The sequence below is a fragment of the Anguilla rostrata genome, chromosome 18 (genome assembly GCF_018555375.3).
Source record: "Anguilla rostrata isolate EN2019 chromosome 18, ASM1855537v3, whole genome shotgun sequence".
NCBI lineage: Eukaryota > Metazoa > Chordata > Actinopteri > Anguilliformes > Anguillidae > Anguilla > Anguilla rostrata.
Genome location: NC_057950.1, coordinates 27,611,935 through 27,627,727, shown reverse-complemented (window position 1 = coordinate 27,627,727; position 15,793 = coordinate 27,611,935). Strand labels below are relative to the sequence as shown.

Sequence of the window (15,793 nt, the reverse complement as noted above, 5' to 3'; positions counted from 1 at the left end):
GGTCACTTCTTCAGCAGTCAGGCCCCGATGGGCACCTGATTGCGGTTTTGTCCAGCCTCTGACCTTCCCTTCCCCTCCATCTCTCCATAATGTGCCTCACAGTTGTTTGCCAGTTATTCCCAAGGCCAAAATTCCACAGACAGATTGATGCTGTTATATTAGTTTTGGACAAACTTGGGCACAGAAGAGAAATCTCTGTAAATAAGGACCTGAACATTATTACTATGGGTTCTAAGGTCCACACAGAGAGACTGGACAAGTATTCACAAGCAAACAAGTTGCGAAAAAATTCACAACGAGGGGAAATATATCTGTTCTTGTAATAGGTGGATTGATTGAACTGAGATGTAGATACAGACTTGGCCAAATGGGTCTTCGCTGTCGCAGTGTCATGTATAATAGCTGATATTCGAACGAAGACCATAATGAAATTAGAACACGAAAACAGAGAAGTAATAGGACGAGATGAGATGCCGGTTTTTCTGGTTGCGAGACCTAAATGAAAAAGGGAAATGGCAGACCACGCTTTGGCGAGAGTGGGGAGTAATGTATGCGCCAGCATGAGTTTGTGCAACTTGAGCCGATGAGTCATACAGAGCCGGCACCGCCACTTTTTGCATTAAGATTTTATTACTATCCCAGCATGCATTAGCACGCCCCCACTCTCCCCTGCTACAATATTTGCCTGAATCAAAAGTGGAATTCATTTAAAAAAACGGGTACCGTCATTTACCTCAAGAAAGATCTATGATTTCTTGGCCTCTATTACAGTGTTTTTTTAACCGCGCATTGGTCCAGAAATTCCCAGTGGACTTAAATTATGGAAACTTTGGACTTAGTTTTAATAATTTTTATGCAGCAGACAGTTTTCACAATTACAATTCACCACTAGTGAGTTTCTCTAACAGTGCCTTGGCATACTGTATCTGCCATCTCCTGTGCCCATGTGCGTGAAGGGTGTCACTGCTGAATGAATTCAGCTCCTATTACAAACATCTCATTTCATTTAGTGGGACAAAGATGATGGTGAGACCTTCTATGCTCATATGTTTTATTAACCAGCATTCTGGCACTGCCAAGTATATTTTCATAGTTCACACTAAAGAGCATATCTTTTGCATACAATTCTAGACTGAAATAACTTCAGAACTCAAGACGGTTAAATTATTTCAACTGGCAAATTAATTTCTAGGTGCCATAGTTGGAATAGTTAATGGTACAAGTGTCTTGCTTAATTTTCCAAGTCTTTGTGATGCTCACATCTGCAGTTAACAAGCCTTACATAGAACACCCCCTAAATGTATCAACCGGATTTAGCATCTGCGCTACGGGGTTAAGATTCTGCCGTCGTCCTTGAGAGCAGATGGACCGTTTACACGGTGCATCTGTTGGCCTGCTTTACCATTCAGCAGGCAGCGTCTTCCTTGGGCGAGCGGGAACTCACTGCCCTTCCCTCCCATGCCCTTTGCCTCATGTTTGTGTTTGAGCCAGGATTCATTATGCAGAAGGAGGGGGGGATCTGTGTATGCATATACAGAGGAAATCATACTCAAAGATCTCATTGTCTGTAAATAGAACTGTAGATTACAGATTAGTTGTGGTAAAGGTTGAATGGTGCGATAAACATTATTAATACAATAATGAAAAAAACAATTATTCATCCAGTATATTATTTCACACTTTCAACAGACGATTTTAGCCAAGTCACAACAGCACAAAATATAACTGAAATTAATCAATAACACAATTAATAGTTAAATTATTTATAAAGGAAAACTAATTAATAGTGAAATCATTAGTAAAATTATGAGAAGACCTTGAAATCTATTCAAATGATTGTTTACGTGGATTTTCATCAAGCAAAAAACATAGGTTAATTTGCCATCCATTTTTATTTATTTATTTATTAATTTTGGATTTATGCTCTTTCAGTGTCCCCTGCTGGCCAAAACCTATTAAAGCATCCGTTCCTTTGCCCGAAAGTACAGTCTGGGTTTTCAGCAGCAGATCCTTGAAGGTCCTAGGGACCCCTGTCCAGACTTGTTATGCAAATACTATACATGGATTTGGAAAAACATTTCAAAATATAAAACCTTTTTTGAAAATAAAGCCTTTTTAATTTATAATGGGGGTGGCCAGATCATAAAATGTTGAAAACTGCTGAAGATGGTGCAACCAGTTTAAGGGAGCAATTCTTTTTTCATATGGGTGATATCGGTGTTAGATAATTTTGATTTTGATTAAATAACTGAAATATACATTTAAAAAATGTGTTTTCTGTTTACTCGGGTTCCTTTTGTCTAATAGTACAATTTGTCTAAAGATCTGAAACAATTTATACTGACAAATATGCAATAATAGAGGAAATCAGGAAGGGGGCAAATACTTTTTTGCAGCACTGTATGTAGGTATTGTAAGTAACAGTGAACCTATAAAACTAGCTTGCCGTCTAACCCAGTTGAGAGGGACTAGAAGTACGTGTTCTTTGCTAAGTGTTACAGGGTTTGGAATATTTACTGAAACTGATATTTACATTGCAGTAGAATCACATAGTTAGAACAAATGTTTTGATTATAATTATGCTTTTTGTTAATAAGTCATTGTATATGCGGTACAATGACCTCTCTGGGATGTGCATTGCTTTGTTTGAATTACTGCAATTCAATTCAGTATTTATACACAGCCCCTCTGATTATTCTTTACGTTTGAAGAAACTTCTTATTTTAAGACAAGGGTGAACATTCTCATGAAACCCGTTTGCCAGGATTGAAACAAAAAAAAGATCATATCTAGTACATTTCCAGACATGACATTTCCACTGCTCCAGATTATTCTACATGAAAACAGTCTTAAAGCAAAAGCACACTGACGAAATATCACTTCTAAATGCAATAAAACAGGACTTGTGCAATTCTGCCAACTGAACTAAAACTTGATATGAACAAGCCCTCACTCTTCAGTGAAAATAAGACTTTTTCAAACTTTCATTCTAATACATGCTTTATTGGAAAGGTAATGCAGAAGAATGTGTATCATAATTAGGAGAAATAAGTTTCTTACTACAGCAAAAATTAAGAATTTCCCCACTGAAAGGGGCTGAAGTTCATCAACTGATAAGTCCAATGACAAAAAAGTACTGAAGCATTCTTATCTCATTGGTGATGTGTGATATTGTTCATTATCCTCTTCTCAGGCTTAATCACAGTGGAAATCCAAGTTCTGGAAAAAAATAAAAAATAAAATAAATTTAATGGAACTACTACAAACAAAAACATTTTACCCACATATTATGAGGACGCATCCTGGGGCAATTATTCTCAAAAATGGTAGCTAATTAAACAGGATGAGTTCATAAGCTCCCCTTATAAATCAATTCTAATTTTTTTTTGTTCTTAAGCCTTTTCTGTTGGCTGAGATTCAGACTATATACCTTCATTAACTTTTCAGGAATTAATTTTGCATTCACATACAAATGAGCAACATATAACATGTAGCATTTATAATGATAATTCAGTCCCAATATGCTTCACAGTTTAGCCTGGGCTAAACCCCCATATAGCAAGCCAGAGGTAAGTGACCCAGAAAAACTCATGGGAAGACATGTAGGAAAGTGATTCTAGCCTAACAGACTCCCTCAATGTCTTCCCTGAATTACAAGTGTTACATGTTAAACATTATTAGCATGATATTTAGTGCTGCTACGCGTTTAAAACTGTGACGCTCATAAATATGGGTGAGACAGCCTTCTGTTCGATTCACCCCTTGGCATCAAGCATCTGTGGCCAGACGGCATCTGAAACTCTGAGGTCAGAACGCAAGTGGGGTCGTCTAATAACCTTTGCGCTAAATTAAGCTGGAGGTGACAGCCATCTGTGTTTCCACTCACGGTGGTGGGCATCTTCTCAGTGCCCTCCTGGTACACTTGCATCTCGGTCACCAGGTTGCTGGGGAAGTAGCCGATGAGTCCCATCTGGTCCACGTACCGGTCACTGTACACCTGCCACAGAGGGGACACAGCCTCAGGGAAACAGAGAGAAAACAGAACCTGTGTGTCCAGGGATGTGTGTCCTCAGATGAGGGAAACCTGTCATATCCATTCTGTCAGACCCCAGAAACTGCCAAAAATACAAAAATAAAATAAATGAGGGCCTTGCGCCATACATACCAGCTTGAAATAGCAGAAATGTTTTGAGATTAGTGGAGGACAACTGGTTAGATGGTTGTCTTTCTGGTTGCAAAATAAAGAGCAAATAAGTGAGAATCTAATAATTGAGAGAGAGCATTGATCATGCAGTTGACATACACTTCCAGACCAGAAGACTCCACCGCCCTCCTCAGGAACCAGTTTGGAATAGACGTAGATCATCTGGCCGCTCTTGATGTTGATGAACCTGCAGTCTGGAGCAGTGAAGTCACTGATCGCTCTAGCCACCGATATGGTATCTGTGAGAAGAACTTTGTTTACCAACAACACAGTAAAACAGGGCTGTCCAATCTTATCTGAAAAGGGCTGGTGTGGGCGCAGTTTTTTGTCTTAACCCGGCACTACGACGCCTGATTCTACTAATTAACTAATCATGGAGTTCTATGAAGACCTTGATAAGATGATCAGGTGTCATAGTGCTGGGATAAAATAAAAACTTGCACCCAACCAGCTCTTTTTGGATATGACTGGACACCCCAGCCCCAGCTAGATCTAAAAACAGCCCTCAGAAATCCGCATGAAGCACACTAAGGCACAAGCAGCAGCAAAAAAGAGCAAGAAGAACAAAGTTGTTGATGACAAAGTTCATGGCCAATCATTTCCCTTCTTGTCTAGTGCTAACTTGGCACAATCTGAAACCTGGTCTTGAACACTCCAAAGAGCTCTGCTCTTAATGATAAATAAGTCACAAAGATATAATGAAGCCCACTGATCTCCTTATGGTAATAATAATCACAAGATCTGACCACTTCCTCAGTTCAGAGGAGCGATGCACTCACAAGAGCAGTCCTTGTCTGCACACAGCTTGCTGCTGGCCAGTTTCTCCATGGGGACGGAGCTGGTACGTCTGCACACAGAGCTCAGAGTGAGGAGCAGGAGTCCGTGGTGGAGCAGAGGAACCATGTTGGCAATGTGGAGCACCAAGAAAATTACTCAAAGCTGCAAAATTCCGCTACATGCCCCTCTCAGGTTCTCAAACAACCTCCTCCAATCAGAAGGGGCCTGATAAAGTGGCAGATAAATTTCCTAAATTCTTTCCAACTTTCCTTAAAAACATCTGAGTTCATGTGATCTTGTAACTTGGACATGAGGTTGCATAGCCGATTCAGACTCTGTTGCTGTAATCACATTGTGAAAATGGACACGTCACCGTGACTTCCAGCAATATGAGTTAAGTCCTAAGACCGCTTTGCATATTACCCATATGATACATTTAATTGCTGGGAATCATTAAACTTGCACACTCATCTCAAAGAAATTAATTGGAATTGTCCTGACCATACACATAATACATACACTTCTGCATGTGAATAAATATACAGGTATACATACATTTAAAAAGCTTAACCAGCAAGAGTCCTGAAAAACTAAAGAATTCTGCACCTGTAACAATCAAACACACACACCTTTTGTCTATCTGGCAAATACCTCAGGCACTCAATCAATTGCTAATGGGATTATAAATGTAAATATTTCCATTTTTATTTGTTCTACAGCCAAAGCCAAATAAACATACCAATTCCTGTAGGGTTGGAACAGAAATTAAATTAAATGTAAATTATGTCCATATCCAATTCATGAATTAAATTTTCAAGTGAGAATTACTTTACCTATAGCATAGGTTCAAATTGTATGTTGACTTAGTACATATCAGCACAAAGTAAATTATAAAGGAATATTTTCCATGGCCCATGGTGATACGAATACCTGTACAATGACATCAAAAATAATTACATCAGGCTATAGACGGCTTTACCTTGTGCTAAATATTTTATTAACTCACAGATAAATGCTGTTGTTGACTGTCACGCTAGTTGCAGATATGACTGGGTGGGGGGTGCTTGTTAAATGAATGAACTATGCGACAATGGTGGCAAAAGTTGTTGAGTATCATCTACTAATAAAGCCAGAACAGTTGGTTGTTTCCACTCATAGTATGGTTGGAGTAGTACTGAATGTCTAGTTGAGCCCAGAGGGGCTTGTACAAAGGGATTAAATGAGAATGAACTTGTAAAAAACTGCGGAAGCTTTTTTAAAAAAAAAACTTCCTTGTGATACTTTTATTACTCTAATCACAGGAGACAGCCACTTTTGTTTTCAAAAAAATGAAACAAGATAAATTTCCCGCAGTCCATCTCGTTTCCAAAGGATTTCCCACATTCAGAACCAAAGCACAGATGATCCTCAACTGCCTAAAAAAGCATTTATTACAAAAAATAAAAATAAAACACAAAATCATCATGAGGAGCAGCTAAAATGCTGCCACAGTCCACAATAGCCTCCCGCCCGTCTGTCGGGGCTACTTCTTGGCGTAGGTGATCTTCATGGCGCAGGTGGAGGTGATGCGGAAGCCCTGCAGCGCGTCCCTGGCCACGCCCGCCTGCCCCTCCGTCTCAAACTCCACGAAGGCGATGTCGTGTCTGCCCGGCACCAGCCGCACCTCTTTAAAACCAGGGAACCTGGCAGCAGAACCGGACCGAGCAAGACCAATCAGCAAGCGCCATGTCACAATATGCACTCGGAGGAAAGAGCACTACTGCTTTTAGAACCGACAAAAACATTTACAACAGTAACAGAACATTGCCTCAGTAAAGTAATACTAATACTAAAACTAATCCTACTAATACCATTCATTATTACTGTTATTATTATTTATTATTATTAACAATAATATGAATAACAACAACAATAATAATCATCTTCATCATTCATACAATAAGTAATATAAAGGGAATACTATGACTTCAGTATAATTACCATTAATTGCACCAGTGTGACTGTTACGTGGATTGCAGAAACAAACTATAGCCTGATATGCAGGCTTATTTCAGTGTGTGGTCATAAATCTTGATCATGGTTAAAACTCTCCTTCCACTTACTGATTGAACAACATAGACAGCATCATCTCATTGGTTTCCTCTGGAAGATTGTTGAGGAACAGGATGTAGTTTGGTGGATTGTCAGGAGTCTAGAAGGAAAGGGCAATGAAATGAAACATCATTTAACACATGGATGGAGAAAGGAAAGAAAAAAAAAACCAGCCACAGAAAATGCATATAATTCATATCCACGGTCATGCCAACACAATTGCATGGAATTTAGGCTTAGGCTTTTAGAATTAAAGGTAGCTGCCCAAAAATATTCCTCATTCGTCATTCACAACAATGAAAATTAAGACAATTTCAGTGACAAACATCAGGTAACAGATATGGCAAAGTGGCAGAATTTTTTTGTGGACTATTTCCCCAAAAGTCAACAGAACATATTCCCAATGTGCTTAGAATACATACCTGTTGAGCTGGAGCAGCATTTGGCAGTGCATTTGTACCCTGTAAAGTATGAAAAATGATTTAAAAAAAAAATTATATTCAGCATTTCTATTCTCCTGTAGCACATGCCTGTATTACACAACTTTCCATGAGGGGTGTGTTATAAGGTTTTTGTAAATCACTGACAGTTTTATCCAAAATTAAGCAGCAGTACTACTGGAACAATTCTTGACCAGCTTTGAAACCCAAGCCACAGTTTCCAGAAAAGGTAGAGATTGTGGTCAGAGCCTTAACCACAACCCAGCATGGGTTCCTGTGGTGACACACACAGCCATGAGAGAAACAACCGCAGGAATGCCACGGTTACCAGAGCTGCTTTCTTAGCTGGGTTCGCCGCTAACTCCAGAGCCTTCTTCTTCTTGTCTTTCTTCTTTTCCTTGTCGCCGAACGTGCCGCGCATTTTAGAGATGACCTCAGAGTCCGTTTTGGCATACTGTATGCGCTGAGGACAAATGGAATAAGAACCATTTAAAGGATAGGTCTGGTGTTTTTGAACCCAGGCCCTATTTTAATCTTGGACAATCGTGAGTAGTGCAGATCAAAATTTCGCTAATCGCTTAAAAAGTGGGTTTCATACTTTTTGTTGCATCCTCAGACATGGCTTCCATAGGAATACAAATTTTGCAACCTTAAAAAACCATGATAAAATGCACCTTCTATAAGCAGAAAACTTTTTTTCCCCCAATGTATTCCTATGGGAGCTGGGTCTGAGAAAAAGGTATACAACTCAGTTTTTCACCAACCAGTTAAAATTTGGTCTGCACACCTCACCTGATCTAAAATTATCCAAAAATAAGGCCTGGGTTCAAAAATACTGAACCTATCCTTTAAGTATTTCTCTCTGATCATCCATGCCATTATGTAAATTAAATAAAATGAAACGAAAATTCCTGAACAGATCCCCGCTCCACTCCCCTTAGCAGACACTGTTCATGCAATATGATTTTAAGTTATACTTGCAAATTGTTAAATTATTAAACAAATTCTAAAATATAAGAAACACAATTTGAACACAGCTTACCATAGGTTTATTATAGAAAGGAAATCCCTGCAGTTGGCGAAGAGCATTTGTAGAAGAGCCCAGTTCTCTGAAGACAACAAACGCCTGTCCTCTCATCTTCATCGTCTTCAAGGCTACAATGTCAATGATCTGCCCGAACTGAGAGAACAGCGCATACAGCGATCGCTTCAGCTCTGCGGAAAAGTGGGGACAAAATGATTATCCATGAGTTGGCCTGTTCAGAAGAATTATAATGTACAAATAATAACAAATAATGTGCGTATATTTAGGCGACGGCATAACCAAGGCATAATTCGCATACCATTGATCACAATATACCGGAATGTTTGCTATCAGTGTCCTTGTCGGTAAAGAGTCATCTTGTGGACCATGAGTTTGGTAATACACCTTGGCAAAGCACATGGTTAGCTACAGTAACGTAAACTTACCTTCTTTTTTAACTTTGTCATTTACATTGTTGATGTAAATGGTGTGGTTGGGTCGTATGTCCATGGCTTGTGTCTAAACGTTCACCTGCAATAAAAGACAAAGAATAATCATTACATATAAGCTGTATTTTTCAACTGGTAATTTCGTATTTAGACAACTAAAGTTAGTTAAGTTCAAGTAAGTTACTCAACAATGATTGTCCCTCGCGTTCGTTCGCTTGCTTGCTAGCTAGCTATAATTTAACTCGCAAATGTTGGGTGTACATTCCCATAAAATCACACCAAAAAGAAGCTGAACACTTCAGCTGTTATAAGCGATTAACTCAATTAACAAAGTTTGCCATTTTAAAATAAAGACCATTAAATTTATAAATATCCAGCAAGGAAACAAATGAAAGGAACTCACACCATCCGCCGTTTTCGAAACACCGCCGGAAGTGATGAGAGGTGTTCACTTCCCTTGTCTCGTGACAATATATCCGGGTAACACAATGCACAAATGGTATTGAGTTCCTAGCTGATGTCCAAGTTTCAAACGAGTAGTTTACAGTAGTTACACGATGGGCAAATTTTACATGCAGTGGATTTGGTAAACGCCATGATGAATTTTCAGAGAAGGAAATATGAGACTCAGTTGCTGGTGGGAGGTTTAAAAATGAGATATGGGAGCATACGTTATGCATTTGCATGAGGTTTTTAAATATATAAATTATAATTTATAAAACTTGATGTAGTTTAGTACCAAAACATAGGCCAACTGATAATGTCATTTGGTTAAGGTGTATACATAACACATAATGTAAATATTCTGCCATTAAGATATTTTCAGAATGTTCATATTTTTATTTTCACAGCATTATTAACTTATTAGGATTTGTATCTTTTTGCAAAAACCCAGAGAAATTGAATAGTCGCCAGGTTTATAGCTGCTGTCGTGAGAATATTCAGGAGGCCATTCTGATAAATTAAACCTCGTGGTTTAACACACTCTCTGTGTGTGGGTGTAACATTACATGAATTACCTGTGCTTTTGTTTGCAGACCTATAGCATGAAGTAACATATGGTAAATACTTTAGTTTTCAAAATAAATAAACAAAACAAAAATGTTTACTGTTTGTACAGAATATTTAATATGTACTTATATGTAGTTACTTAACCATTTAATATTGATGTATTTTTGCTTTTCTTATTAATATGTAATTATAATTTTGTAATACATAATTTATGTTCATTATAAATTATATACTATATTAAACAGACTGTATATTTATAATAAGTATGCATTTATTTCAAGTGATCCAGCTGTCTTAAAATCCCAAAAATTCTCGGTATATTCAGCCGATATAATGTGCCATTTGAATTTAGCATGAGCCTAATCTAATTTCAGCACTTTTTGAAATGGTTTGTGAGGAAGAGAACTGTACATTGATGTCAAGCCAGTGTTTTTTTACTAGTATTAGTGTGCCACCTACTGGGCCGTTATGCAGTTGGAAAGTTTTTTGTTTTTTTTTACCCATTGGTTTGGCCTTTTCTGCTGTCTGTCTCCTACTGTGACAACCAGTGTGCTTTTGGTTGGTAAGTTTTTGTGTCTAAATAAATGGTTCTGGTTGGATAGGCAATGACAGTACATTTGACTCAACCAGACAGAGGGTAGGATTAAAGATTTTACAATAACGATGCCTCGTGAACTGAAACTAATGAACTGGATAATTATGTCAGGCTGTAATTCTGTTTTCCAGTGTAGAAAACAAAATTTGCTTCTACAGGATGCACAAATGGGAGCTTAAACCACTCTCACTTCACATTCTAGAGCTTTCTAGTAGGGATACACAATGATATCAGTGTTGTACTGGAATTGGCTAAAAGTAGCTTAAAATGAACTAAACGGTATTGGCCCGCTGCTTAGATTATGACCAATATGATGGGCCTATATGTTGATGTAATATGCATGTGCAAGAGAGTTGATTGAAGTGAAAATATCATGCTCAAAAATGACCTCCGGTTTATTATTCATTTCTAATGTATCATTTTAACCAGCCAAACTCACAAACGAAGCCAGGAAGAGACTCTGTTGCTCTTCAGATTTGTGCCCTCTGCTTCATAATAAAATAAGCACGTTGAAATATTTTGTTATCCCAATAAGAATAGTTAACATTCCCCCTTCATAAGTGGTTTTGCATCTGCACTCATCTAATTCTGCCACAAATGTGGAAACTTGGTTACAACTTGCATTTGAGCTGTAGTATTAAAAAGTGCTTTTTTTGGTCCAGAATTTATATATTGTGCACCCCTATCTTTTATTATAAATACCCCCCTTAATAAAAAAAGATTCAGCCAAGACAACTCAACTTGGTTAGTAAATAGCTGATAGCATTTTTTAAATCTGTTTGAATGTGTGCATTTTCTTAGTTCAATCAAGGTTAGCAACCATTTGTCAAGTAGTGAATGTTAGGGTCCCAAGTCTACATTTCTGTTAACAATTATTGCTCTCTCTTTTCTACTGTTTACTCAAGTCAAACTGAATATCATTTGTATATGTTGGTCCTGAGTTCAACTTTAAACACCGTTTAAATGCTCATCTGTGCACATTTCTTAGACAGATGCCTTTAATTAGAACTGGCATTTTGCTCAATGAATAGAAAATTATGAAATGCTTTCATCAGCAACTGCTGACTATTGCAGAAATAATTAAGTTATCCGTGATCTCTGCTGCCTAACACTGAGCTTGGAGTATTTAGGAGACAGAGGCAGAGCTGTGAACAGGATTGAGTGTAAATCAAGTGTTGAGATATATGCTAGACAGCAACGTAGATTGAATCTCCCACTGAACTGACACTGAGAGCTCTTTGAGGGGAATTCATGTTGTCAGCATCGTGAGAAGATGTAAAAAGCAAATAATTAAAAAATCAAACTCCATGAAGGCCCGGTGAAATAGACGCTTATTAAAACCTGCTTTGCCCCCCCCCCCCCCAATTAGAATTACTTATTAAAATTATATTCCACCTTAAACAACTGGGACATGGCAAGGCCCTTCCATATTTAATTTATTTTTATATGGGAATGTATTTTGGAAAACCACGGTCCTTATAAGAATAAATAAAAGAATAGTTTATTTGGAAAAAATATGAAGGACTGGATCTACTGTGCCTGGATGAACAGCTGTCCTTTCTTTTAACACATCCCCCAGGAGATTATCCCGTCCTTGTGGTCTGTCCCCACTTCCATCTCCAGACTCAATTTACAGGTGTGAAGAAATGGCCGCTGAAGCATTCGTGAAGCCGGAGAGATCAGGCAGCCGTCAGAGCCATCCTCAGCGGCGGCGGACATGTGCTGTCAGGTGTGACAATCTCATCACACTCCGGCAGAAGTGTGCGTGTGTGCGGAGGACCGAGGCGACTGCCATCTACACTGATGTTGATTCCCAGGGCTGATAACTGAAGTGGCACTTCTCGTGGATTGGCCTTATATTTACCATTACTGACATTGCTTTTTCTGAGAATGCTGCTAAAAGGGCAGCTAGGTATACAGCATGTATTTTTTTGAAACGTAGTTGCATTTGGCTTGCTGTTGACATTACAGGCAGCTCGCCGCAGCTGTGCTACTCTGGCTCAAGCTACAGTCAAAGGGGCTGGGCTTTCGATAGTGCTGGGATGGGAGGCTTGCCAGGTGATAGCTTTGTACCAGGTGAATAATCCTGCAACTGTTATGGGGATGCTATTCTGTATGAGAGCACCTACAATATTTAAGTTATGATGACTGAGATTGTCACATTGTGTGCATTGTTTTGATATTGGAAATGAAGGTGAATGAACTGCATAAAGGGTTTTTTAATGAAAACTGCATTTTAAGTCAATTACAGTCAGGTTTTAGACTAGGCCAAGTAACTATAGTTCTGCAGTTGTGTTAGTGGTAAATTACAGCAGGTTTTTAATTCTGTACAAGTTGTATTTAACAACTGAAACTGGTTTTAAATGTAGATAGAAACCAAACTACAAACTGTCATTGGTGCTTCTTCATTTACAAGGCTATCTTAGGCAAATGTATGCTTTATTTCTTTGCTAATTTGACAGAGAATATTAGCACTTATCTGCATATTATGCTTTTTAAAAGTACCTTTTCTTTTTTTGAATTTGGAAAAATGGCTTTTAATTCAAATGCAACCTGATCTGGGACCATGCTGAAAAACAACTGGGATAGGACTGATGGTCCTATTACTTCGGCGGAATACCATGATCTTGAATCTATGGTGTCTTTTTTAATCTGTTGTCTTGTGTGATTATATGTTGTATCTTGCCTTTTGGCCAGGACTGCATTGCCAAAGACATATTAATCTTAATGGGACTGTCCTGGGAAAATTTTTTAAAAAAAAATTCCTTTCAACTAGGGTGGACAATATTAGTCATCCTAGTACAGATTTATCCCTTTGCAGAGAACAATGATTAGTTGAGGAGACGCTTTACAGTTGGTGACCGATATTGCTGACTCCTGTCATTATAACCTAATAGTGATCAAAGTTCTCTACCTTTTCACCTCTTTGCACTCCTGTGTGAGAGTATCAGGATTCTACTGTTGCCAAATATGTCCATTACCGCATGTGGATAGGTGTGTCTCCATCATATCACCTGTCTTTCAACAGTCAGACCTGTGTAGTACAGACACAACCTGTGTACTTCGGTTTGGTAACAGCCTCTGACAGCAGCAGTGCAGTGGCAGGAGAGAGCTCGTTTTGAAAAGGGTTTCCAACACACAGAGAGCTGTTAGGCAACAGACATTTTAGCCTGACATAATAAATGGGTCAATCTATTTCAGAAAGGGTGGGTATTATTTTATGATTTACTTTCCCTGAGGTAAGCAAACCCTGAGGCCCTGACTATGTTTGATTCATAATAAACCAGAACGCAGCAGAGAAGCTGGGTACTTCAGATTCTGTGGCTCCATTGCACCTGCTGGCTGCTGACTGAGCCGATCTCTGATGCTTATTTACGTCTGACTGTAATTATACGCCATCAGGCTGGATATGAACAGCTATTTGTCTGTCTGTCCAGATTTTAATTACGATGTATGCTTACAGGTGAGAAGATTGAATTTTAATGAGCCCTGTAGTTCCCGGTGTAGCTTTGTGCAGCTTAGCCGGTTCAGATAAGTGGAGTATGCTGCCACTTCAGCTGACCTCCCCAGATAGAGGCAGGATTGGTTGATACACACCTGTCCTCAGCTCCACTGCTGTTGCAAGCTAAGGTCAGTGGATTTCATCATGAATCCCCTGAGGGCCAGGAAATACCAGAGAGAGAGAGAGATAACAGACCTCCTGAGAGCCAGGCCTCAGTCTCGGACAACTCGTCCCTGTGTGGCCTATCACTGTGCGGCTGCCACTCACAGCACTCCCACGGTTTCCCCCATCGCAGTCTTGTCCTCACTCTTTGGGAAATCAGAGAATCTCTCCTCCCACCTTCTAACCTCCAGACGGCTGGGTACTATGTGCCACCGTATGCCAGCTCCTTTATCGCGCTCCACTGAAGTGAATGTAATGTATACAGCTCTGTCAACAACTGAATTTTACAGCATCACTTTGGTAAGAGTACCCTCCTCTCCCCAATGTCTTTTTGCATTGATACAGGGGGATTATTTACATAGAATACATCTGGCCGTAAATCCTTCCATGCCCTTAAAAAAGATTAACTCTTGATCTAAACGGAAGGGAGGAGCATATTCTCCTGTTCCTGACCTGTCAGCTGCAGATAATCCTGAGTGATGGCTGTTTGCCGACTGCCACAGTCCGGTTGCTCCTGCCTATTCCCCACGGCCCGGTCCTCTTTGTATTTAATTGCTTTTTTTTTGGCCACCGCAGGTGTTTGAAGGTCTGGTGTGCTGAAAGCTGCTTTCAAAAGTTATAATGGCTGCATCTTTGCCTATGGCCCGGTGGGGTCTGGAAAATCCTACACAATGAGGGGAAACCCAGTTAGCTTTGTGCATATCTAGGGGGGATGTGGAAACCACTGAAATGTTGCCTGCGTGAATTTCGGGTGGGGTTCTGGTGCTACACTCGCGAGCAGGTTGATAACGCAACTACTGTCAGATAATGTAATGTAATGTAATGTAATAATATACAAATATACGAATTGTTAAATCACTCAGCATTAATTCCATGGCGGATACCATCAGTTTAGTCTAATAACACAGAGATGGGTGGTAGGCAATATGGTGGGAGCAGTAGAATTGTCACTTGGGTATAAATCTAGATTAATCTTCAAGGCTATGAGTCACACAAAACTTTCAATCTGTGGACATGAAATGACTATTTTGTAAAGGTCTCTGTGATGGGGGTGGGGGGTGTGCGTTAGTGAAGGTACATGGGTCAGGCCTCTTGTTAAGTCATGGGAGTATACTGATACATCAAGGAAAAAGGGATCATTTGGAAATTCATGTTGGAGGTTTGAAAGGTCTTTTCTGTATTGGTAAGAAAGGTTGGAGGGGGACCATTTGCACTAGTCAGAAACGGAGATGATGGACTCCACCCCTCCTCGCTGCAGTGTTCACAGGATGCTCCTGCTGATCTTAATTAAATTTCCCCTGTTTCCCTGACGACTGGCTCAAGCAAGGTCATCTGAAATCACCTTGTCAGTGTGAGAGATAATCATATCGGCCTCTTAATTATTCATGCTCCGCTGTCACAAATCCTAACTCACTGTGTACTAGTAGGCCTAACTTTTTTCTCCTTTTGTGAGCAATTTATGTTAATACGACTAGGACGAAAAGAACTGAATGTTTGATGTCTGTTCACAGTGCGGTTTTGTGTTATGGATTTATCTG

At 39.3% G+C, this 15,793-nt stretch overlaps 2 protein-coding genes across 3 annotated transcripts; both read right to left on the bottom strand.

Annotated features, from left to right (window-relative positions):
• Nucleotides 1–1,765: 1,765 nt before the first annotated feature.
• On the bottom strand, nucleotides 1,766–5,519 carry LOC135244720 (otoraplin-like). Its single transcript, XM_064317228.1, has 4 exons — nucleotides 4,984–5,519; nucleotides 4,304–4,443; nucleotides 3,887–3,997; nucleotides 1,766–3,219 (listed from the first exon to the last, which is right to left on the bottom strand). The coding sequence occupies exons 1-4, from the start codon at nucleotides 5,105–5,107 to the stop codon at nucleotides 3,196–3,198; spliced, it is 399 nt and encodes a 132-aa protein (XP_064173298.1). The 5' UTR covers nucleotides 5,108–5,519; the 3' UTR covers nucleotides 1,766–3,195.
• A 142-nt stretch (nucleotides 5,520–5,661) lies between these two features.
• Nucleotides 5,662–9,537, bottom strand: snrpb2 (small nuclear ribonucleoprotein polypeptide B2). Of its 2 annotated transcripts, none has more exons than XM_064317226.1 (7): nucleotides 9,389–9,537; nucleotides 8,983–9,067; nucleotides 8,555–8,727; nucleotides 7,841–7,975; nucleotides 7,495–7,533; nucleotides 7,084–7,172; nucleotides 5,662–6,663 (listed from the first exon to the last, which is right to left on the bottom strand). In XM_064317226.1, the coding sequence occupies exons 2-7, from the start codon at nucleotides 9,044–9,046 to the stop codon at nucleotides 6,504–6,506; spliced, it is 660 nt and encodes a 219-aa protein (XP_064173296.1). In that variant the 5' UTR covers nucleotides 9,047–9,067; nucleotides 9,389–9,537; the 3' UTR covers nucleotides 5,662–6,503. The 2 variants fall into 2 exon arrangements, with proteins under 2 accessions (XP_064173296.1, XP_064173297.1); XM_064317227.1 differs by lacking the exon at nucleotides 9,389–9,537 and adding an exon at nucleotides 9,175–9,331.
• Between the last annotated feature and the right edge of the window lie 6,256 nt (nucleotides 9,538–15,793).

Coding starts and splice junctions, on each gene's coding strand:
- LOC135244720 (XM_064317228.1), bottom strand. CDS start 5,107: ATGGTTCCTCTGCTCCACCACGGACTCCTGCTCCTCACTCTGAGCTCT. Junction 4,444..4,983: donor TGCAGACAAGGACTGCTCTT/GTGAGTGCATCG, acceptor TTCTTCTCACAG/ATACCATATCGGTGGCTAGA. Junction 3,220..3,886: donor CTGAGAAGATGCCCACCACC/GTGAGTGGAAAC, acceptor ATTTTTTTCCAG/AACTTGGATTTCCACTGTGA.
- snrpb2 (XM_064317226.1), bottom strand. CDS start 9,046: ATGGACATACGACCCAACCACACCATTTACATCAACAATGTAAATGAC. Junction 7,976..8,554: donor CTTTCTATAATAAACCTATG/GTAAGCTGTGTT, acceptor ATTTGTCCTCAG/CGCATACAGTATGCCAAAAC. Junction 6,664..7,083: donor CTGTCTATGTTGTTCAATCA/GTAAGTGGAAGG, acceptor TTCTGCTGCCAG/GTTCCCTGGTTTTAAAGAGG.